The sequence below is a fragment of the Electrophorus electricus genome, chromosome 1, assembly GCF_013358815.1.
Source record: "Electrophorus electricus isolate fEleEle1 chromosome 1, fEleEle1.pri, whole genome shotgun sequence".
NCBI lineage: Eukaryota > Metazoa > Chordata > Actinopteri > Gymnotiformes > Gymnotidae > Electrophorus > Electrophorus electricus.
In genome coordinates, this window is record NC_049535.1 from 25116972 (window position 1) to 25140217 (window position 23246).

Sequence of the window (23246 nt, forward strand, 5' to 3'; positions counted from 1 at the left end):
AAACTAATCAGGACCTGTTGAGGCTTGAATACATATACATATGTCATATACAACCTAGTAACAATGGGGGCTGTAAAAGCTTTTCATTATGACCTTTCCTTGAGAATGAGATATATGAATAAAAGTAATTTAAATCAGATTAAAAGTTACCAAAACAAAAAGGCTACATGTTTGTATTGTGATCAACAAAAGGGCCCTATGTAGGAAAATATATACCATGACAAAAAGCATTATATCTAACTACTGCAATCCCAGTAATGCAAAAATGAGACTCGAGTGAAGATATAAAACCTTTATTACAATTCCTGAAGTATGCAGCTTTAGCCAATGAATAACTGTAAAATCACCAGTAATAAGTAGGTACAGTCTGTGAAGAAAAATTTGTTTCCTTGCACATAACTGCTTATCACATTAAAACTACAAATTTAGAGTGACATTAATATGCTGATTCACTTAGAGACAGTTCTATTATCCTTTAGCCATTAACATCAGATTTCAAACAGGCTCTTATATAGTGTATTAACAAAGCAAATTCATGTCATGCAGGGTTGTATGAAAAGGCCACATACATGTATCACAGTGGAAGTCTTAGGATGAATATACTTCCTGTTTAGAATGGGAGTGTGCAGAAGAATCAAAAGGAATATAATCAATTGTTTATGGAACCAGTATTGGTAGATCTGTATGAGAATTACTGCCCTATACATCTCTAGAGCTTTGTGCAAACAGGACCAGCAATGCAAAATGTTTAATCTGAATATAAATACGAAACCTGAAGAAGATAACATTGAGAAACTTGCTAGCACTCAGCGTGGTTTCCCTGCAGATAGTATAATTAGTACACTGTGAGTCTTGCCTTATGCTAGTATGTATACAGTTTGAGTTGCTCTTCTATGTCTTCCTCAGTCACCTCGCCAAATGTTTCATGGTTATCCCTCAGAAGCTTGAATATGGCAGATAGTTGCTCCCGTTGAACCCTGTAAAAAAAAAAAAACAACAAAAAACTGACCAACAATAAAATTCCCAAGTTTGTATATTCAGATATCAAGATTAGTCAAAACCCTGTTTCACTAGCTCATGACTAGTGTATATGTGTTACCACAATAATATCTAACCATTATTTCAATAATGGTCTTAAGCATTAGTTTTTGCTGTTTCTGTAACTTTTTAACTATAGATTTTATACTGATATATTTTACAGCTGGTAAGTTTAATAAGTACTTAATATCACACAATACAAACTACATGCACACACACATAAATATTTTTAGCTGTCTGGTCTGGAATGTAGTTGCAATGGCTCACTGACTTGACATGGAACACAAGGGCAGTTTTTCCCTTCTGATTTTTATTGATTAAATATGACAAAAACCAGTAAAACCCAACATATGCCACTATATGTAATGACAGAGTTCGTGAACAGTATAGATGATTGAATTATTTTTAAAAGAATACTTCATCCAAACTTGTGAATATTGCTAATAATACCTTCATGGTAACTGGTCACAATGAAATTATTCCTTTAATGTACATGAATAAATTATTCCTTTAATGTACATACTCCTCCTTGCTATTTTATAATTTCTGAAAGAGACAGAGCAACCAGTCAGATGATTATATTTTAATTTTAATAAATCTTAAATACTAGAGTTGAACACACCAGTTTCACCTAAAAACTAAAAACATATACACAATAATTTTACATTTCTCCCTTCCTGACTCAAAAATATAATATACTGCATATTAAAATACAGCATATATGCTATTTTTGAACATAACATACAGCAATAAATTCCTTTTTCCTACAGGGAGAGTTTTCTTCAGAACAGAGCTTCCCAAGTTCACAGTTGTGTGGACAAGAGTTTACAGTCACACTAAATTCAGACTGCAGGGAGAGATGAGGAATGTCTTTGTTGTGTCCTTTTGAGAGGGTTTTCAGTATCTTGTCGCTCTTAGTTGGTTTTAGTGAACATCTCCACTAAATATAAAAATAGAAACATAAATAAAAACTTGGCAAATTAGAGAAAATTTGCCAAAATTTGCCAAATTCACAGGAAAAAGCACAAAATATACTGGTTCTAAAAAGAAAAGACTAAAGAGAAGGACAGCAAGATTTATTTAAAAATGGGTGATGAGACAGTTGAGAAAAGATGTGGCCTTCTTCACAGAGTTCAAATTTTCCTTCAAACAGAACAGTTTCAGGCAACAAAATGTGCTGGGGACCAGATGAAGTTCATCCCAGTCTGATTACTCAGATGATCTGAAATAAAGAAGGAACATTTAGTCCAATAATGCTTTACTTTAGCCAATAGGAAATTTTAAAAAGATAACAGTTTTTAGGAAAAATGGGTTAGGATTGCACAGACACACACACACACAACTGTATAAAAATGATTAACCAGCCTAATAATCTCTTTCTTGTATCTTTTCCAAATCATATATTGTCATATTAGCAATATATGCAGAGAAATCAGTTTAGTTATCTGATCATTTCAGAAATAAATCAGAGAAATGTCAGTATTAAATCAGTTTATTAATCAATTACAATCAACCATAGATAAAAAAGCTCACTCACCAGGGACAGTTTGGCAATTCTGCTCACTAGCAGTCAGCAGAAGAGTGTTAGTCACGCAGATAGTTGACTTAGTTGAGCTTAGGCTGAACACGAGTCACAGTCAAGTGGAAGTAATTAGAGCCATTGCAAGCATTCAGGAGAGAGACACACACCATCACCCACAACAACTTAAACTCAATGTTAGTCCTACTGCCCATCCACCTACTAGTTCGTTTTCAGATTTTGATGGCTAGGAATATGGCTGCAACATAAGTATATAAAGGCAAAATTCAGGCTTTGGCATGCAGATATCATGGTACATATAAAACACATTTTGTCATGTTGCAGTTTATTGTTTTTAAATATACCAAAACCTTTGAAATGTGCTAAAGCCATTGCTGTATCTTGCCCAGAAGAAAGGGAGAGTATGTGGATGAGACACACATGCAGATTAGAGGATAAAAGCAGCTGCAGACATGCTTATGCAAAGTACATACAAGGACTAAATTACATGCAGAAAACCTTTTTTTCTAAACTCTGTAAGAAAGGGTTGGCCATCCACTTTGACTTCTTTTATACTTAACAAAGCTCTAAATGCTACCATAACAATAGAATCAAATCTACTATCTAGTTTCACAGTGGGAAATAATAACTATATTGTCAAAATTAGTGCATAAACATATTAATCCTCTAACTCTAATAATATATTAAATATACCAATTTGTGCTCTTAGTTTAAAACCTATTTTGTGAGCCATTAATTACTCACTTTTCTTTTAAACACCACTATAGAGAGGAACTGTGTATTTTATCCATAATGTAAGTCTCTAGACATAAATTAAATAAAACATTAATAAAAGAGTGTGGTCCACCATCAGAACCGTACTTCATGCCATTGCCTGTCACAACCAGCAGGGGGCGCACTAGTTATATGATTTAAGGCAATATGGGTTAGGCTGAAAATAGAAACTCTGCTACTGCCTCTTTAGGTAAGACTCATACAAGTTTCATGTGAGCTGTATCTAAAGAAGTCTATGTATATGAGGAGTCCAGTGCACAGATTGCTGTTGTATGTTTCCCCAAAATCAAAGCTGCATTTTATCTACACTCCTGGTTCTACATGACAGAGTATAAATTTCTCTACGTATATTCAATAACCTGTGTATGTGTTTGGTGGCAGGGGGCGGGGGTTAGACTAACCACCCTAGCTCAATTCACTGTTTCTTAATGTGTCTTCAGATAGGCCCATGGCCTGCAGAGCTGCTTTGGCCTGCGCTCTGGGAAAGTTGAATTTGACATGGATGCCATATGCACGACACTACTGCGAAGTCATCAGTGCTTCAGCAGAGCTACCGCATGTCACCTGGGCAACACCAAAGACAAAGTGACACAAAACCACCCTTACCCTTGCTCACCCCATTGATTAAACCAGCACAGAAGGAATGATTAATGTTAACACATATGCTAGGATACAGAGAGTAATGAGTCAGTGGCCTTTACCAAACCCAACAGGAGGCTCTAGGGCCGGTGCATCATAACATTTTATTTTGGGATGATGGGTGGTGGTTGGGGGGTGGTAAGGCTAGGAGAGACGTCAGAGTTCAAGGGTCGGGGGTCATTTTAAAATGAACTTTGCCTTACCAGTGGGACCAGTCAAATAGACATGCTGTCAGATGTTTAAAGAGAGGTAAAATCACTCGTGAACTCTATTCTGCAAAGATAAAGTATGGGAGGAAAACACACGATACTTAGTATATCTACATAGCTAGGTACATGTGCATGAATATACAAAGGAGTTGGGAATTTTGTTGCATTTTACAAATTACATCACCGGTGGGGAAACTTCAATTTGATCAAAGGGGAAAAATGAAAAAGAAACTGATTTGCATACATGAAGGATCCATTATACTTGATCTACGATAAGCATAAGGTTTCACAGATCATTTTTTAAATGAATAACAATAGATTAATGACAAAATCCCCCTTTAAAACAAATTCTTAAATTACCAACTTAGAACTTTGTACTGAAGCTTTTTTCTCTCCATGCCTCCCTCTGAGTGTTGGGATCTCAGTAAGCTAACATCTCTATACTCACAGGGAGCTTTGGAGTTAATTTAGGGCCCTGGTTCACATCGAAACCTTCCAGTCAGCATCCACTCAAGATGTCCACTCCACATCAAGCAGAAAAAATGAAGGGGCTGCTGTAGCTTGTAGAAGCATAACCCTGCATAACTTCATCTCTGTGCCATTATCTACGCACCCTAATCCCACCCACTTCCTGACCCTGTGGAAAATGTCACGATGGCAAGTCACATGGGCCCTGGGTCCCCCGTGAATGCCCTTGGCCGATATGAGCCCGTGCAAGAAGCACACCGTTGCTGATAGGAGTTGAGCAAAGTTATATAAGCCTCCTACATCTTTATGCAATCCACAGAGCTGAATGTATATCACGGAGGAAGGAGGGAGTGGAAGGTGTATTCCTTCAGATGGCCCTTTCATTAATGGCCTGCCCATGACAGACTACTACGAAGAGCCGAACAAAGCTCAGAAGGAGCAACAGTACCTGTGCCAGCACACAAACACTGCAGTGGAAGTGTTCACAATAAATGAGGTGAGCACAAAGAGACTAAAAAGCTAAACCCAGGAAAAGGTAGCCTTTTAAAGAATCACAGTGTCGGAATCTCTATTTGTATATTTAAACATGGAATTACCATGGTGATTTCACTGTTTAGAAGAACCCAGGCACAAAATCCCTATAGTGCCTGAATGGTTGGGAAATGATACCTGGTATGCCCATTTAGCAGGAAGCAGGAATACAGCAAAGCACTCTTCACATGTTTCCATAATGAACATGTACACATGACTTTTGACATACAAGTTGAGAAGAGTGAAGAGATTATTTTTTGGTTTTTTGCTTTGTTTTGTTTTGTTTTTTTAGCTGTTTCATACTGGCCAGTAAGAGGCAGTGGTACAGACCTCTGTTCCTCCTGCAGCTCTTCCTTGCTCAACCTCTTCTCAAATTTAGTGGTCCTTTTCTTGCCATATTTGAAACTAGGAGCCTCCCCTTCAGCTTCCACTGGGGGAGCTGCTGTCTCTGAGACAGACAGGACAAGAGACACAGAGAAGATGAGAGACAAGTACAATTCACAATATTTTCTAAATTTATGAATAAATCACAAATGTTTTGTCCTAATTTGCTTTAAAATGCTGAAAGAAGAGTGGTATTGTTCCCACTTGTTCACGATTGTATAGAAAGCTTATTGGTTTAGTGATTTAGAATAATTTTACTTTCAGCGTTATCAGCAGCAAATTATTGGCACTTTTCTTTTCTGACAGAAACCCCGAAACATTACTCATTCCTAATCTCTCATACGTAACTTTACATTATCCTTCATTCTAGGTTATTTAATACACCCAATGGCATCCAACAAGAGATGACATCTTAGTTATATGCTTGGAGCAAATATACTGTTTGCCAAACAAAGAAGTTGCTCTACTCAATCCCAGTTATATTGGCGCTCTAGAGCCCAGCCGGTGGACACAAGGCTTGTGTTTGTGTGTGTGTGTGTATGTGTGTGTGTGCGCTTGTGTTAGGGGTGGGGGTCAGCATGTGTGTTGATATTGTTACTGTGAGCACTCCCACCCCTGCTCTCCAAACCCTTGCTGTAATTTAATACAATACAGGCTATGGTGTGAGAAGCCAGAGAGCAGTGAACAAACTGAAAAGAGCTATATAAGAGCCGAAATGGTGCCAGGCTTAAATGGCAACAGGAAGAAGGGTTTTTTAGACTGCAGCGAGTTTCATCCGATTTCCACTGATCTGGTTTTAAATACACACCAAAAGCTTGTGGACTATACACTAGAATCTATATATAAAGATGAGAAGATTGACTGAATTTATAAGCAATCCTGCATTCTTCAAACATGAAATGGATCAATGTGTTTTAGGTCAATAACAGCAAGGTCATTTTATGAAATCACTATAGACAAACAATGTCATTCATTCACTGTATAAAGAAAGTGATAAATATGAAATGTCACTATACCACTATGCACTGTAACCTCTGGAACCGGTGTGAGCTCCGGTGAGACCTCTAAAGTAGGCTCTGGGACTGCTTCTGAAATCTGCTCAGCACTGGGTTCTAAAATCGGCTCGGAGGTGTCTTCTGAAACCTGCTCGGAGATGTCTTCTGAAACCTGCTCAGTGATGGCTTCTAAGACTTGCTCTGGGATGGATTCTGAAATTGTTTCAGAGGAAGTCTCTGAAACTGGTTCAGGAGCAAGTTCTAAAGTCAGCCCAGAAGCATGTTCAGAATCTACTTCAGTGGCAAGTTCTTGGACTGGCTCATGTTCGAGTTCTGAGACTGGGGGTTCTGAAACCTGCACAGGCACTGATTCAAAAATTAGTTCTGGAATTGTGTCTACTGGCATTCGTTCAGGTACTGGCTTTGATGATGGCACTTCTAGAGGCTCAAGCACAGGCTCGGAAGTGAACACGTCCACTGGGTCGGGAGCACGAATGACCTCCTTGTCAGAGGCTACTTCAAACACTGCTGCAGCCTGCAGAAATCACAGCAAAGAAAGAAATGACACTTATTGGCAAATTATACATGTGATACCTTATTGTAAGATTAAGGAATACTAGAACTGCCCCCTTTTGAATTTCATTGAATTTCATTACTTTTGACTTAAATGGGGCCATTCATTCAGAAATCCAGGTAATCTAAGAGGTTCTTGCAGCTGTATACCGTACATCACATGTTTACAATGCATTATAAAATAATCAGTAGATTTAAGAGAAAGACCCTGCTTAAGCGATATGACAAACCAGTTCTTGTATGCGTTTACACTGGAATTATGAAGCTCTAACAACACTGCATTGTTTCATGAAGGCTACATCACCAGTTTTATTTCTAAATGATGAGCTACATTATTAAATACATTATGGAACTTCACTGCTGCTGATCTTAATGAATGACATCGTTCCATACTAATCTTAATTATGTCAAATAAAAAAAAAACAGATAAAAAAACCCCCATATCTGCAACTCATTCATACATTTTGAGAAGAATTATGCTAAAGGTAGTTAGTTTAGTTATTTAGTTATTCAGTTTGTTGCACTTTGTCAAACCTTGATATTGGATCTTGATCACAAGCTAATAGCAAATCACATTTTTAATATCAAGCTTGAGAATTTGATAAGACTTGGGATGGTTATTTCAAAATGCATTCCATTTTATACAAGTGAGGACTAAATTTAAATATTAAAGTATTTAATGCTAAAGTCTAAAGTAATATGATACCTCACTGACATATAATTTATTTTATTTATCGTTCCATTGATAAAGTATTTCTATTTGATAAGTTTTCCTTTTAGCCAATTTGACATTCTTCATTTGTTTACATTTTTGCATGTTTGAAGCCAATTTGCTGTTTTCTTTCATTTAAAATATTTCTCAAATAATTTCACATAGTGTCACCCTCCCCCGCAAGACTTGTCTGATTTCAACGTTAATTATTCAACTCTAATGAAGCACTGCTGACAGCATCGATCCCTGAGCGACCACACAGTATCTGGCCCTTTATTCTTGTTTTCACAGTTCTGTTCATATGACAGCTGTCATCTGCAGTATGCTCTTGTTCCTTACATAAGCAGTCCTCTTCACTGCACACCTGTATGTGACACCAACAAAAAACCTTCAGCCTCCTCAGTTTGAACGGTTTTTCCCCTGCCACTGACAACTCAGAGCTAATAGGTAAAGCCACATGCTACTGACCTCACTCCACTCAGAGGCATGCAGAGGCCAGGAGGAATACTTCACTCAAAATGACCATATACAACAAATAGAGCCAATAACAGTAGGGCTAGTTAGGATTAGGCAAGTAAAGTCATGCTAACTGGTGCCTTCTGGCTATTTTCATTGTTCAGCTGAAACATATCTTGAAGTCAAAGGCCTGAAAGCTGTAGTAGAGCCTGTGTCGGCCATGGCATTAAAGTGTCTGGCATCTTTTTTTCATATGGCCCCAAGAACTAGGATCTGGAACCAATGTGTTAAATATAGAGGTTACTGGAGACTATATATAAAAAGACAAGGGTGGTTTTATACTGATTTTAGAGCTGCCAATTTCTCAAGGAACTGCATGATTTAAAAATATTTGTCATCCAACATCTGCTTACAAAGCGATAGTGAGGAAATTGCATTGTGTCTCACAAAGCCACTCAAATTGTTCCTTTTCTTTTCCACATCCCTTCTAATATCCAAATCCTTTACCACTGAATGTGTACTTACCATAATCACCAGACAGTAGATTCTATGTAGGATCAAATATAAGAGGAATGGTAATAAACCAAAAACCCTGTCCTGACACTCCTGCATTCCTTATTTACATGTGGAAACCTTTACTAAGCAAGAGCATCAGACTCAAACATGAATCCTACTGTTGTGACAAATTGGAGAGACAACTCCTAACCAGCCATTTTTGGGCCATTTTTCATGAATCAGATGCCTAGTGACAACTGGCTAGTTCACTAAGTGAATGATTTGTGAATATGTTATAACACCACATTGGAGGGCACTATTAACTGTTTAGATTGATAAAGTTCACCAGCATGTTTATGGTATTAGAAAACCCATGGACATTTCAGAGATATAGCACTACTCCTAATCTACTGAAGGAAAACCGTGAGAAAGTAGGCTGAATCATTTGACCTAGAATAGGCTTTCCTTGTCTCATTCACTTGTGCAGCACTTTTTCTACTGAATACATTCTACACAGTGACTTCACTGCTGGTTTACGTCTCAAAGAACAGTCATTGTGTTCTGTGCAGTGTGTAGGCACCATGTACTGTCAGGGTCTGCCTACTGAGATGACGTACACTGGAGATGTCACCAACAGTGCAACAGTGGCTAGAAAGCAAACAGTAGTCTGGGCAAAAATGTAGCGTGTGTGCGTGTGTGTGTGTGTGTGTGTGTGTGTATTAATTTCACTATATCAAATTTCTCTCATATCAGATTTTAACAACTGTACTCAGTTACTCTAAAGTCAAGGTCTTTATGCTTTAAATATATCAATTTAAACTACTGCACTGGTTTTAGTTTTTAAAGAATACATCAGGATCAAATTTAACATTTTCACTCAACTTCTCTTAGCTGTGACAATATACAGAAACTTGGCAGAGTTCAGTCAGACTCTAATGAAAACTCCATACAGGCTGTTCACTTGATGGCATATACCTGGAGTTTGAATATGTTTGCCTACATTTTAGTTCTTTTAATCAAAGAGAATATAATTGATATAGGAGACAGTTTGTCTTCTGTTTGTGAGCATAAGCAAAGTGGACATCATTCAAAATTGATCAAATTCTCCAATTATTCTATTGAGGGATAGAATAATTGGAGAATTTGATCAATTTTGAATGATGTCCACTTTGCTTATGCTCTGTCATGAGAAGCACTCTTACTCCTGTGAAGAAGATTTCATCTGGACACAGTGTGCAGGCCTATCCTGGCTGCCAAATAATGCTTTCAGTGCTGGTATGTGAAAGATAGCCCATTACAAATGACCAGTACACATCCTATCCCCATATCCCCCAAAACACTAAACATCACTGTTAATCATTGACCATTTTGTGATATTTAGCTACCAGTCACAAAGTACCTCAAAAAATGGAAGTAACAGAGTTTGGCCAAGAGAGAGAAATTCCATGAGGAGAATGTCAGAGGAACACTGAACCAATCAGTAGGACGCAGTACAGATTCCACGGCTGGCAGCCAGTAAATGAGGAACACAGATCTGAGGAATGGGCTTGAGGATTTTCCCTTTACAGACCTTTCAGAATGTGCAACCAGCACTCAAGCCTTAAAATAATCCAGACATTTTGGCTAGTACCCCTAATAGGACCTGTGGACAACATGAAACATATGTCCAAAGCACATATTCATGCGTGTACACTTTAATACTGCATAGGAAAATGAAAATATACCAGACAAATGGGCTTGTGTTCTTTTGCTGTTAATTCTTTGACCTGCATCTCTGGAAAGTGTTCACTATAGCTGCTCTAAAGCTGGTGTTCATCTCTTCATCATGCTCACACATTGCCTTGTAAGGAAGCCGCAGCTCCAGAACAAAGCAAAGTGGAAGAGGTAGGCTTGCAGAAGGGTGGGAGAAAGAGCTGGAACAGCAGCTGAGTGGTGCAGATGGAATGCACTTAGGATCAAACTGTTTGGACTGCAGAAATTTCAAACATGAAGCCAGAGTTTCTTGGCCAAAATTATGATCCAGGGATATATTTGAACCCTATTCAAACAACAGACAGTTCCTACTCATAGCCATGGGTTTGGTGTTTTTTGGACAATGTTCATAGACAAATCTTTAAAAGGCTGAATTTGCAATTAGGTTTTGCAAGCCCTTATATATCTGAACAAAGACCAGAAAATAGATTTATTTTAGTGTCTTTGGGAAGTACATGGTATTCCTTTATATGGCACTGCCCAGCACAACATCACAGTGCATAGTACAGGATTATTTTAGAATTGGCAACAGCTTCCAGCAATCGCAAAATCTTCTTGCAGTAATAATCTGAGGTGTGGTTATGAAAGTACAGTTTATCTAAAAAATGTGTTTGTTCTGCCTGTTTTGATCAGCCTGTACAGTTTTGCTTCTTCCCTTTTCAAATTCATATTTATTAGTCACCAGGCAAAGTACAAAATCAAACAAAATTCAAGCCAGTGGTCCAGAATGATGATGAGGAAAGCGGAACATAGAAACTTAAGAGTGCCTTACGGGAGGGTGTGGCTTGCTGTCATGTTCAAAGATCATGGACCCAGTATATTTGGGAAAGGACTGAGGCAAAAAATGTGCTTCATTTCACAAGTCTGATGGGTGACAAATGTCTCTTACAGAGCGAATCTTTATCCCACTTTGTCTTAAGACAAAATAATCCATATAAAGTACCACCCATGAACTGCAGAGGACACAGTCTTGATGATAATTGTTTGCACTAAAGGGTTCTCCCATTTGTAAGTACATGCTCTTTTGAATCCTTATAACAACCTTGTTTAGCAGTTACAAACTCCTGGAGGTCATCATCACAGATGACCTCAAATGGACACTGCACCACTTCCAAAGCTAAGAAGGCCAATGGAGAGTAATGTCACTGGTAAGTTGCTAAGCACAGGACTGCAAATGATTAAAAAGAGTGGTGAAGTCTCCTTGATAATCACAGACACGCAATTTCATTTCTGGAGAGCCATGGAGAATGCTGGCTCAGCAAGACACCACACATGCTGAATACCAATCACCGATGTTTGTTTGTATGCAATGCATCTTGTTAGTCCTGTTGTGTAGTCAGCCTTACTGTACTGTATTGTTGCTGTGCTATATTGTTGAAGTCTGTAGGAAACAACGTGCAAGTAAGAATTTCATTGCATTTGTGTAAGACCTTTGATTTACAACTGAGTACAGACAGTTGTGTGTACAAAGACAGTGCTTTGACTCATTCACACCTGTTAGAAATTATGCATTTGCTGACCGTTACAGACAGCTGTAGGCACATGCTGCACTTTTTCTGTAGTGAGAGCAACTGATCCACTGTCATAGTTCACAGCTGTTACACTCCCTGAGTCTTAGCCTCTTAGAGTGTTGATGGTGCTAGGAATTGTCCCTATTGCATAGCATACCATACCATATATATATTCATTACTTTCAATATGGTCAGTAACATTCTCATTTCACAACTATTGGCCTTACTGGTACTGTGCTATATGGGTTCAGATCACATTTAACAGATCATCAACAGATAGGCATAATTTGTATCCGTTGGGATGCACATATCTAACACTGCTCTTGTTACTCAGGGTGTTGCATAAGGCTCTGTTCTTGGCCATCTGTTCTTTTTAACATCCTGACTATTGGAAACATTATGCATCATCATGGCCTCAAATTTCATTGCAATTTACATTTACTAGCGCGCTTTACAATTTCAATCAGCATTTTTACCCACTACACTATACTAACCACATGCTGAAGACATTCAAATCTATCTTAATACCAGTCTGACAGAATCATTTCCACATTCCACACTGATTTCCTGTATTTGGTTTACCTTCCAAACTCCTGATGGAGGCTTTGAAGAACAAATGAAGACATGATGTGTTAACATTTTAACAGCCCCCTTTTCCTCTTTTATGCCATTTTGCATGTGGAGGCAAAAATAATTTTGCCGTAGGTGAGCAATTAAACAGAAAGTTAAGCGTCTGAGTATTATTCAAGCCTGCCTTATGGCTAAGCAGGCCACTAAAAGATTTCCCTTTTCCAAGCAGACCTGCCAGAATGTTCAGCTCAGCTCAGCTCAACAGATGACCTCAACGCACGCACGCACGCACGCACGCACGCACGCACCTAGATATACCTAATAACAGTGCAGGTGACATAATCAAGAAGTTCTCGGTCTCAATCCAGATGCTCCTGTTTGCTATATTAAAATAATAAATGAACGAACAGGCTGTAATTAGGCTACGTAATACAAAACACCACCACCAAAAAACCGAACTGTATTTATATTCAGCTATTATCTCACATGGTGACTGTCATAGATACACAAAGTTTACTAGTGAACAGATTAATCATAAACTGGAGGTAAATAGTGATGCGGTGTACTTTGGTGCGCCTTTGCTGCGAGAAGCAAAGGGGTGTGTCGCAAAGTCACAGGCGCGCTGGCAGATCTTTTGTTATGTGTGACCCGTTCTGTAAAGATGACACTGCAGCAGCAAACACGCGCATGAGTTGAAAAGTATGAAACTTTAAACACATTAGCCTTTTGCGAATTGTAGCGCAGTTTTTAAGTGTTTTTGTGGGACACGACATTTTCATCAAACTTTATTTGACATTTAAAATAGTGTACATTCGTTGCCATTGCTCCATTACCTGCATGTGTGCTTCTTGTACTGGGCAATCTTCATCTTCAGCCAGTGCGGGTTCATCTGCGAGCCCCATTTCCTCTATAGCAACAGGGTCTTCTTTTTTAACTTCTGTAACAACTATTTTCTCCTTGACTGGTGCCGATGTGTCTGCCTCCGCTTTGGGCTGGTAGTACTCAGCTGCCTCTTCTGGTTTTGTCTCTTGCTGGTTCGGTTCAGGTTTATTTGATACAGATTTCCTAGCTAAAAACGCCGATGCGATGATAATGGCAATAATTGTAAAGAAAAGAGCCGACAAAATAACAGGGGCGTCTATGGCCATTACTGCTGAATTGTGCTAAAGCCTTGTAATAAACAAAACGAATAAGTAAACGCTAAGCAAAAAGAGTCGTTTTGTTTCTGGACATGTACGTCTCTGTTGCTTCGTTAAAGAAGACGCCCATGAAGTGCAGATTAGTGTTTGGATCCGCCCAGTTGAGCATCGCGCCAGTGCGGTGTTACAATCTGGAAACCTGGGAGTAAAGGAGCCAAGTCAAATCTCACGACCCAGCGTAACTTCTTACGAACCACGTCTGAGGGAGGTTATATTTAAACGACGCATTGGAGCTTTATCATGGATGTTTCTATGCACAAACTCACCAACTGAAACTTTACAAAAATGAGCAACAATTTAATATTTTCTAAAGTAAATGGGCTAATAAGTAATTCGGTTATTTTGTGTTCGATTGCATAGGTTGCAAATAGGCCTATAGCCAAACCATATTTATGTAGTTTTCAAGTTGCTGACCCTATCAAATCACATAATCACGTGTCACTTGAATTAATCAGTACACACTGATCACATTTGCTTTTTTGTTTCTACCCATTTCATGAGTGCCACAATGATTTTTCTAATCTAATCTGATGACATGAAGACTGAGGTTTGACTAAGGAGGTCCAAAGTGGAAGCCAAAGCTTACACGTCCTGGCTGATTTTGTGCTTTGTTCTTGGAAGATTCCCAGTTTAGATAATGTGAATTGTGCCATGATAGCGTTTATTATTTGCAGGGAACTGTGCCTCTAAGAGGCTTTAACACTTTGCTGCTGTTGTTCTGGTAGTTATAAGGGTACGGGTTAGTTTTGTTCGTTTGTTTTATACGATACAAAGCCTGGAACAAATCAAATGTATTTAAACCAGAACAGATCAAAAATGTTTAAACATCTAACTTGGAATTCTACAGAGCAATTACTTGCTCACACATCACTGTAACTGCCTAGCATCACAAATGTATTTATCACCCCTCTCCCAAACATCTTATGCTTACCACCACAAACAACAAAACCAGTCAGATTCAGTGCAAAAAATTAGCAAAACAAAGCATACAGATATATGTTGCACTGTAATGTAAACTTTAGCCAAAAGAGGACCACACCAATACATAGAAAGCTTTATTAAATCAATATCAGATTGTTTGCTTTGATCCAAGCAACAACAAGGTGTCTTTTGTTTCTTTTTTCCACACCTAAAGCCCAGTGGAGCAAAAGCAATGAATGTGAGAGCCCAGGGACTGAAACAAACGTGCCGAGAAAAAATGGTGAGAGCCCCAATTATCACACCTCACTGTAAAAACAGCAGCACGTATGAGATGATGTACTTGCCCATAAGACTGAACTGAAATACACTGAAATCTGTACTCAAAATATATCTGAAATCTGTACTCCAAATGCATTTGAAAACATAACCATGAACATATTACAATGACTCCTTAATTAACAGTCACAAATTGCAACATTAGAAACCGGGGCAGTTTTGCCGGTAAGCAGCCTTACTGTTAGAGCAACAACAGAACCATTAGGGACAAATAGGCACTTTTTTAGGAGAGACACTAATCCACATAAAGTTACAAACATTTACAGCTGGATATCATGTCTCACTCAGAACAAATGTAACTAGTCTTCAAAGCACAAGAACCAATTGCTTCCAATTCTGTAACACCCCCAATGTGCAATACAACACATCTGATGAACCAGCTGATGACTGCTCTTGAGTCTGAAAACAATAGTAAGGAAACTGTGAAAATACTTTTCCTTTATGGTTACTTTGTTGTGTGTTTGCCCTTTTAGAATTTAATTTCTATGATTTAATTATATTAAACAATAGACAAAATTGATCCAATTCTAACATGAAACAAATTTGACCAACCTGTAATCACTGACAAGGAATTAGAAGACTACCCATATTGTTCTATTACAGATGTTCAAAGAATCGTGTTTGCCTTTTTTCCCCTTTTTCATGTACTTAATATTTCAATTATAATGGGAGAATTTTGGACTCCTAGCTCCTAGAACCCAAACAATATGCACTGCTGCCACCTAGTGTTAAATGTCTTCTTTACCAAAACAAACAGAAAGACCAGATTTGGTCTGCATGCTTATTTAAACACTGCTGTCCAAATATAGCCTAGTTTGCAAGTCTAGCCTACCCTAGCCTATCCACTTCTTGATGTTGAATAAGTGGGAGGGTTAATTCAAGGTTGTGATCTAAATATTAATAGTATTCTTGAGGCCATATTTAATACTGCATAAATTAATTGGCACTGTCCCTATAAAGAACCACTATTTTGCCAAAAGGTATTACTTTTCCAAGACTTCAAGAGAATGGATTAAGTACTCGCATAAATGAAACCATCACATGTGAATTATATCCAACCAGTGGATTAGTAGATTTAACTCAGGAATGCATTTGGCATGGACAAATTATTTTGCAAGCTAAAAGTGATTTCTAGAACTTCAGTCTAATGTTGAAATTAATTCCCACATGGATTTAGAATTCCTTATTCATTTACACTCACATTTATGTGGACTGTTTTATATAGGCAAAACACTATTCATGTCTTATATTATATTAATCATCAAAGATCTGCCTGTATAAAAAGCTAGTTAGGGTCCATGTGTATGACGCACCCCTAGAATATTGATTAGCAGTAAAAAACTACTTTCATATGAAATGATTCATACAGCAGAAACAAAGATCTGATGTGGATAGAACAACAAAAACAATCAGCTGGGGGGTGGGGGGGGGTAGAAGCTTTCTTGTGCAGAGATAAAGGCAGCAGCATCACACATCAAAAAGCCCCCACCATTTATTAAGTGGACAAAGCGGAGTGTGGAGGATGAACACGTAATCACTGGCAGCTAGTCCATAATCACTACAGTCTGTTCAGGTCAATGCCACACAATAAGTCAAGAGTCTGTCAGTGGATGCCAACACACACACAAAGACACACACACAAACACACACACACACACACACACACACACACACACACACACACACACACACACATTCTTCTTCCCTTCAACTCATTCACACTACAGCCAACCCTGCCCCAGCAAAGACTAACTTGGATATTCCATCCTTCTTTTGTCTCATGTATGACTAAAAAGCACATTAGTGACAGAAATTCAGACATCGCACCAGAGTTGACATTGCTAAGTGGCCAGGCTTCAACAGCAGACTTCTACTAGCCAGAGGGACACCAGGAGAAGAGAGGAGGCAAAAGACAGAGAGAGAGAGAGAGAGAGAGAGAGAGAGAGAGAGAGAGAGAGAGAGAGAGAGAGAGAGAAACACAGAGAGAGATGTCTTGGGAGACTCCGCCACCTGCAGCCCCTCCGGTAGCACTCCAAGGAGCAGGATGTCACCGTGAGGAGCTACGCTCTTTGCTCACACAGTCATCTTGGCTGGTGATGTCACCATTTCCCATCATCCCACAGGTTCTCCGCTTCTTCCTGCGGTGGGCCATGGCATCGCCCTCAGAGCCTGTTCCTGCCTACAAAGAAGATAAACACAGTCAGTATTTCACAACTCACACACACAGACACGCACGTGTGCACACATTACGTATACAATCAATGTTGTGAGTATGGTGTGTGATCTTCTGAGCATAGGCCCTCATTGTCTAAGTTCACATTAAAAAAAAAACATTTGAAACACAAAGTTTATGCCATAAATTACATTCTAACTCATTAGAATAACCCACTATAAACTTACATTATAAAGGTTCAGTGGCCAAGTACAAATCAACTCTGTACAGCACAATATGGAACACCCTTGTCTAATTTATTGCCAGAGGTCACAAACAGCACATTAAGTATAAGAGAATGATTTATACAGAAACTTGAATGTAAGGCAGAAAATAGTAAAACATGCAAAATAGTAATCCACACTGCTGATTACCCCTCTGCTTGATGTCTAAAATTATTGTACAGTACTGTCTGGTTTCACCATCTGCTGCTGCGAAATGCATCGCTGTGTCACAGAGAAACATTATTTTGTTCCTCACTCAATACACAATACTCTTCATTTCGACTATGAAAACATCCAGAATTTCTAAGATTGCATGTACATAGAGTATAAAATGCAAATGAAACAAAAGGTATGGAAGACACTTTTCATAATTAAACTTTACATGGAGTGTGGAAAGACTACTATACTTTTAATGTGTGTGAACTGTATGGGTGATGTATGTGTCTGTGAACAATTGAACAGATTCAAGTGAACGACAGTGTGTGCATGTATTTGTGTGGCCAGGAGGGGCAGGATGTACCTCTGAGTCCGATTCAGAGGAACTAGAGGAAGAGGAGGAGGAAGAGTCGCTGGAGCTGTCCGAAGCAATGCCCGTGGACTCCTGTAGGTCTACTTTATCTGCCAGAGCAGCTAAATCAGGCCTCTCCTGCTTGAGAATTCTAGAGGCAATAAGCAATGAATGCAAGAAGCAAATTAAACATCAATATATTGAGGCCACAAAGCTTTGCAACAATGTTTTAGGAACATACTTGCAGAACCCTTCATTCATTCATTCAATCATTCATTCATGGCATTTAGCTGACATTTTTTATCCAAAACGACTTACAATTATGACTGAATACACTTTGAGCAATTAAGGGCTAAAGGCCTTGCTCAGGGGCCAAACAGTGGTGGTGGTGTGGCTTGAATGGGTAATCTTCTGATTACTAGTCAAGAACCTTAACCACTCAGCTACCCCTACCCCTGAGAACCCTTTTCACCTGTACCACTTTCGGGAAAGCTTTGGTCGGCCACGGACCGTCTTGTGCCAAACGATGGGGAAGTTGGTGCTACTGGCGAAGTTCTGAGTGACTGCAATGGTGGTGTCCAAGTTGAGGACGACATGCCACCAGCCACCTGAGGGACAGGAGACACATGTTGCCATGACATGAAATCCCACAAGCTCCATCCATGAAGTTTACACAATGTCAGGGTTCTAGTACAGACATATCCTGAGTGTTGCCCACCACACTTTCTGGCATTACTTTGCCATGTTCCCTGTACATCTACTGGGCTACCCCTTTAAGCAATGCATTCTGAGTATAGCTGCCTCCAACAACTGTAAATCTAATAAAGACACTATATACTTAATCGTGCCAGAGTAGCAGAACAGAGTTGCAACATGATAAAATATGGACAAAAAATTTCAGTAACACACCAGGAACAAAGACTGTCTCGCCGGGGCGCTGCAGGATCTCCAGAGGCCTGAACTCAGCTGGCCAGGTGGTTTGCTGTGTGCGCGGGTAGATCACGCTGAACCAGGTGATGGCCTCGTCCTGCTGGTTGCCACCCTCCTCTCGGGTCACCTTGATGAGCTCACGTGGCGTGTGGGTGGGGAAGAGGCACCAGCGCTTGTACCCCTGAACCAGGGCATTCCACGCACTCGTGCCCAGTGGGTCGATGTGAATTCCTGTGCCAGAGCGAGCAGGCCCCATCACAAACCACCTGATGAAGGAGGCATGGGTACTTCATAACTAAAATACTCTTTCAGCAGTACAAGGGAAGTCAACAATGACACTTCAACTCTCCCACTGGTCAGTGTATAGCTATTCGTGGCACAGGCCAAACTATTTGTATACAGTGTGGTACAATACAAATGCTACAGGAGAGGTCTAAGCAACATTAAAACAATTTTGTGCAAAGTCAGCTAAATTGGTGCCCAGGGTGCAAGAACTTCAGACTCTGTGTACCGGGTAATACCACCTACTTTCTTACTGAGTGTATGACAGAACACGCACATTTGGTTACCATCCTGTATATTAAACACTCCTGAACAGCTGACTAAGCACACTGGCCCATGTATTACCTGTATGGCGGCCGGCGCTTCTCCCCGGCAAACTGAAAGAGATCGTCCCTGAAGAAGATGGGCACCTGATAGTCCTCGAGGAGTTTGCGGCGTTTGGCATGCTCGCCGTAGCTGCTGTCAAAGATATAGAGTGGGCTGTCGTCCTGAGTGGCCTCCATGTACTCAACGTAATACTTCATCTTCATCTTCACTGAATAGCCATCATTGTCCTCACCGCACTTGAACTTCTGGTTGCGGTACTTGCGCTTTAGGCGCTCTAGGGTCCATTTCTCCCGTGCCGGCCATGACTCCTGGCAGTTGAGCAGGACGACAGGTTTATAGGGCTTCTCAAAGCGTTGGACAAAGTCTTCGGGGCTCAGATGCAGGGTGTCTACTCTCTCTACATTGTCCTGAGGCAAAAGGAGAAAATTCCTGTTGTGGGAGAGTGACAACTGGGAGGGTGTGAATGTATAGAGGACTGAAACCTGGACCAGTCCTGATGCCCCAGTTTAGGTTTTTTTTTTTTTTTTTTTTTTTTAATAAATACTTACTTTACATATTCATCTATCTGCCATGAAGGTGTTTCAAGGTCTTCTTTTATTATATATAAGCTTATTTGACTATTTCCTTGACTTGACAGCTAATTATAGACTGAGAGAGTTATACTATACATTCAAATTGCCTTACTGAAGTTTGATCCATGTGACTGCCATGTGATCCAATCACATTCTTTGCATGCACTACAAGTTTTCCTTTGAATGTAGTACAATGTATGTAAATTTACATATTAATTCAGTAAATGTTATTCTTTTGACTTATTTGAGAGTCACAAGCACAAAGGTGGAACTGGAAGCAGTGATGATTTGGTTACCCCAGGCCCTGTCTAGACTGCTTCAGTTTGGAATGCTCAGAGTACTTTTAGCAGCTGACCAAAGCAGAGCCCAACAGGCCTTCTCTAATGAACAAATCTCCCACTAATCACGAAGCAAAAGAATGTGTGACATACATAAAGAGCACTAAGAAAACATCACAATAACATTGCTGCTGTTATTATTATCATCATTATTATCAATCTTGACAATTAGTTTTGTCAGTTGTACAGGTAATCCAGACACCACCAATACAGACAAATCAGGCCGAAAAAACTGTAAATAATTTGAATTATCATTATATTTAGACAACCAATTACTACATGTTGTACCTAGATAACTAGGTTAAGTCAGCTAAATCGAGAGTGCAGAACTGATGAGAATCTGGCGCAACCAAAGACACGAGACACCAGCTACCTCGTCATGGTGTACGTGCAGTAACCAACGTATCCTAGCTACAATACAGCTATCGTTACTGGCAACTGGAACATGCTCCGACCGATAATGTCTTGTATGGGTAATTCTGTGCTGGCATCTTGTCAGTACCATTACACAAGACGTGGAAAACTGTCAAGAGGTTTTGACATTATTAAAAACACTATGGGAGAAGACGCTAGCTTGAAGCTCCTCTTCCATCTCCCTAACATGAGCTAGCCAACCAGCTAACCTAGCTAGCTGTCAGTGCTGTGAGTTAGCAGATAGCCAAGTAGCTACCCAACATTCATTACCTTCACTGTCCGGAGCGAAAGATCGAACGTCTCGCTGTAGTTATGTTTTGTCCAGTCAACTGAATCCTTTAATTCAGGTCTGGCACTCCGTTTCGCTTCTTTGATTCGTTTCTTACTTTTGTGGTTCATTCCCTCACGGTGTTTACGCTGTTTCAAGTTGAGTCTGCAGTAAAAGTGGTTAGCCGAGTAGGCTAGCTTCGTGAAAGTGGCGCTACTAGTAGCTCTAAATTTAGCTAGCCATCAAGCACGGTACAAAGCATCAGTAATTTGTTAGCTAGCAAGGCAATAGCTATTCAGGTTTCTGTGTAGTTCTTTATTAAGTCTTTATTAATTCGGATTAATAAAGACAAAACCCCCAAAATGTGTTTATTTCAGTAACAGTATAGAATGGAAACTACTCAAAATGAACTTAAGACAACCAGGCGACAAGCTCACCAACTCCAACATGTGTACAACCTAATATTAATTATTTTAGGTCCCGCCTTACGCGCAATATAAGGACAGCTATTTGCTATCATTTCAGAGTCTTTCCAACCGCAAATTTTAATTGGCTGCGATAAATACTTTTTGCCGCCAGTCAAATTGTCATCCAATAGAAAAGCAACAAAGAAGCAGACCGCCTAAAAACCCATATCTGATTGGCTGCATGGTTTTAACGCACTATCAACACGTATTTCTTTCCTTCCCACTGTTTGCAGTCAGGACGTTGGGTTTTTTTTTAAAATTATGCATTTGTACTAATTTATTTTTAGGTTATGCTACATAGTGAAACAGAAACACATATTGCAACATCATAAACATGAGCAAATCCGTCAATCCATGTTTTGTACGGAAACCGTTCACATTTAAGAACCACGATGGCACGCAAACACTGATAGTGTCCATACCAGAGGTATTGAAAGGCACGCATTACATGAAACTACTTTAGTTGACAAAGATATATTTTGTTACCAGTAATGTATTTTGCGTGTGTAATCCAGGTTCTTGATCCGCAATATGGAATGTACGTGTGGCCTTGTGCGGTGGTTTTGGCACAATACGTATGGACTACAAGAGAGAACCTACAGAAGAAGACTGTACTGGAGGTGAAGCGTTTTGATTACAGTTTGACTAAATTCGTTGTGACTCATGCATTCGCAATGAATCATATCTAAAAATACATATTTTAACCACTATAACAGCTAGGTGCTGGGGTGAGTTTACCAGGCATAGTGGCAGCAAAGTGTGGATCTCAAGTGATTCTGTCAGACAGTGCTGAACTTCCTCTCTGCCTAAGAAACTGCAAGCGCTCCTGCGAAGTTAATAATCTACCGAGTGTACCTGTGGTAGGCCTTACCTGGGGTGAAGTATCACCCGAGTTAATTTCTCTGCCAGCTCTAGATGTTATCCTGGGATCAGATGTTTTCTACGAGCCTCAAGGTGATTTTTTTCATCATTTAGTTGCTTCCTGCATAGTCTACCTTCACGAACTACTCGGAACGGTCAAAAATATGAGCATTTATTCTGCTTTTTACAGATTTTGAAGATGTCCTTGTGACGGTGTCCTTTCTATTAAAACGAAACCCTAATGGTCAGTTCTGGACCACTTATCAGGAGCGGAGGTAACAGTCCCCTCATTTCTTAGGTGTATGGAGAGATAATGAAGAAACATACAGATGAATGTCTGAGTACCAGCTACCTCATCCTGAAAATCTATTACTCTCAGCAATGTGCAACCACCTAATCAAGAAATTAATGGTCTTGTTAACACATCCATTGACGTTTCATACCATTTCAGCACTGACTGGTCTATAGAGGCTTTGCTGCACAAGTGGGACCTGCAGTGTACCAATATTCCACTGGACACATTTCATGCAAACAAAAGCCACTTAGCAGGATCAACTCTACCTGGGAATCACACTATACAAATGATGATTGTAACCAGGGGGTAAGGCTTGATGCTGTTGATGTATGTGACTACAAGCCTTGGTTGAAATAGCAGGCACTTGTAAAGTATATTTATTAAAGTATTTCATACTCTGGAAATTGTTAAAGTATTTACGTATTTTGTCATCTGCATATTACCA

At 39.5% G+C, this 23246-nt stretch overlaps 3 protein-coding genes across 3 annotated transcripts; 1 reads left to right on the forward strand and 2 right to left on the reverse strand.

Moving 5' to 3' along the window:
• Positions 1 to 297: 297 nt before the first annotated feature.
• si:ch73-366l1.5 (FILIA-N KH-like domain-containing protein) lies at positions 298 to 13968 on the reverse strand. The gene is made up of 4 exons (XM_035530920.1): positions 13481 to 13968; positions 6600 to 7113; positions 5530 to 5647; positions 298 to 977 (listed from the first exon to the last, which is right to left on the reverse strand). The coding sequence occupies exons 1-4, from the start codon at positions 13793 to 13795 to the stop codon at positions 863 to 865; spliced, it is 1062 nt and encodes a 353-aa protein (XP_035386813.1). The 5' UTR covers positions 13796 to 13968; the 3' UTR covers positions 298 to 862.
• Positions 13969 to 14888: 920 nt separating this feature from the next.
• Positions 14889 to 21619, reverse strand: jmjd6 (jumonji domain containing 6, arginine demethylase and lysine hydroxylase). Its single transcript, XM_027009082.2, has 6 exons — positions 21181 to 21619; positions 19605 to 19993; positions 18957 to 19243; positions 18520 to 18655; positions 18060 to 18198; positions 14889 to 17282 (listed from the first exon to the last, which is right to left on the reverse strand). The coding sequence occupies exons 1-6, from the start codon at positions 21307 to 21309 to the stop codon at positions 17151 to 17153; spliced, it is 1212 nt and encodes a 403-aa protein (XP_026864883.2). The 5' UTR covers positions 21310 to 21619; the 3' UTR covers positions 14889 to 17150.
• Positions 21620 to 21862: 243 nt separating this feature from the next.
• mettl23 (methyltransferase like 23) lies at positions 21863 to 23238 on the forward strand. Its single transcript, XM_027009084.2, has 5 exons — positions 21863 to 22072; positions 22161 to 22265; positions 22362 to 22599; positions 22697 to 22781; positions 22958 to 23238. Exons 1-5 carry the CDS (start codon positions 21980 to 21982, stop codon positions 23109 to 23111), a joined length of 675 nt encoding a protein of 224 aa, XP_026864885.1. The 5' UTR covers positions 21863 to 21979; the 3' UTR covers positions 23112 to 23238.
• Positions 23239 to 23246: the final 8 nt, after the last annotated feature.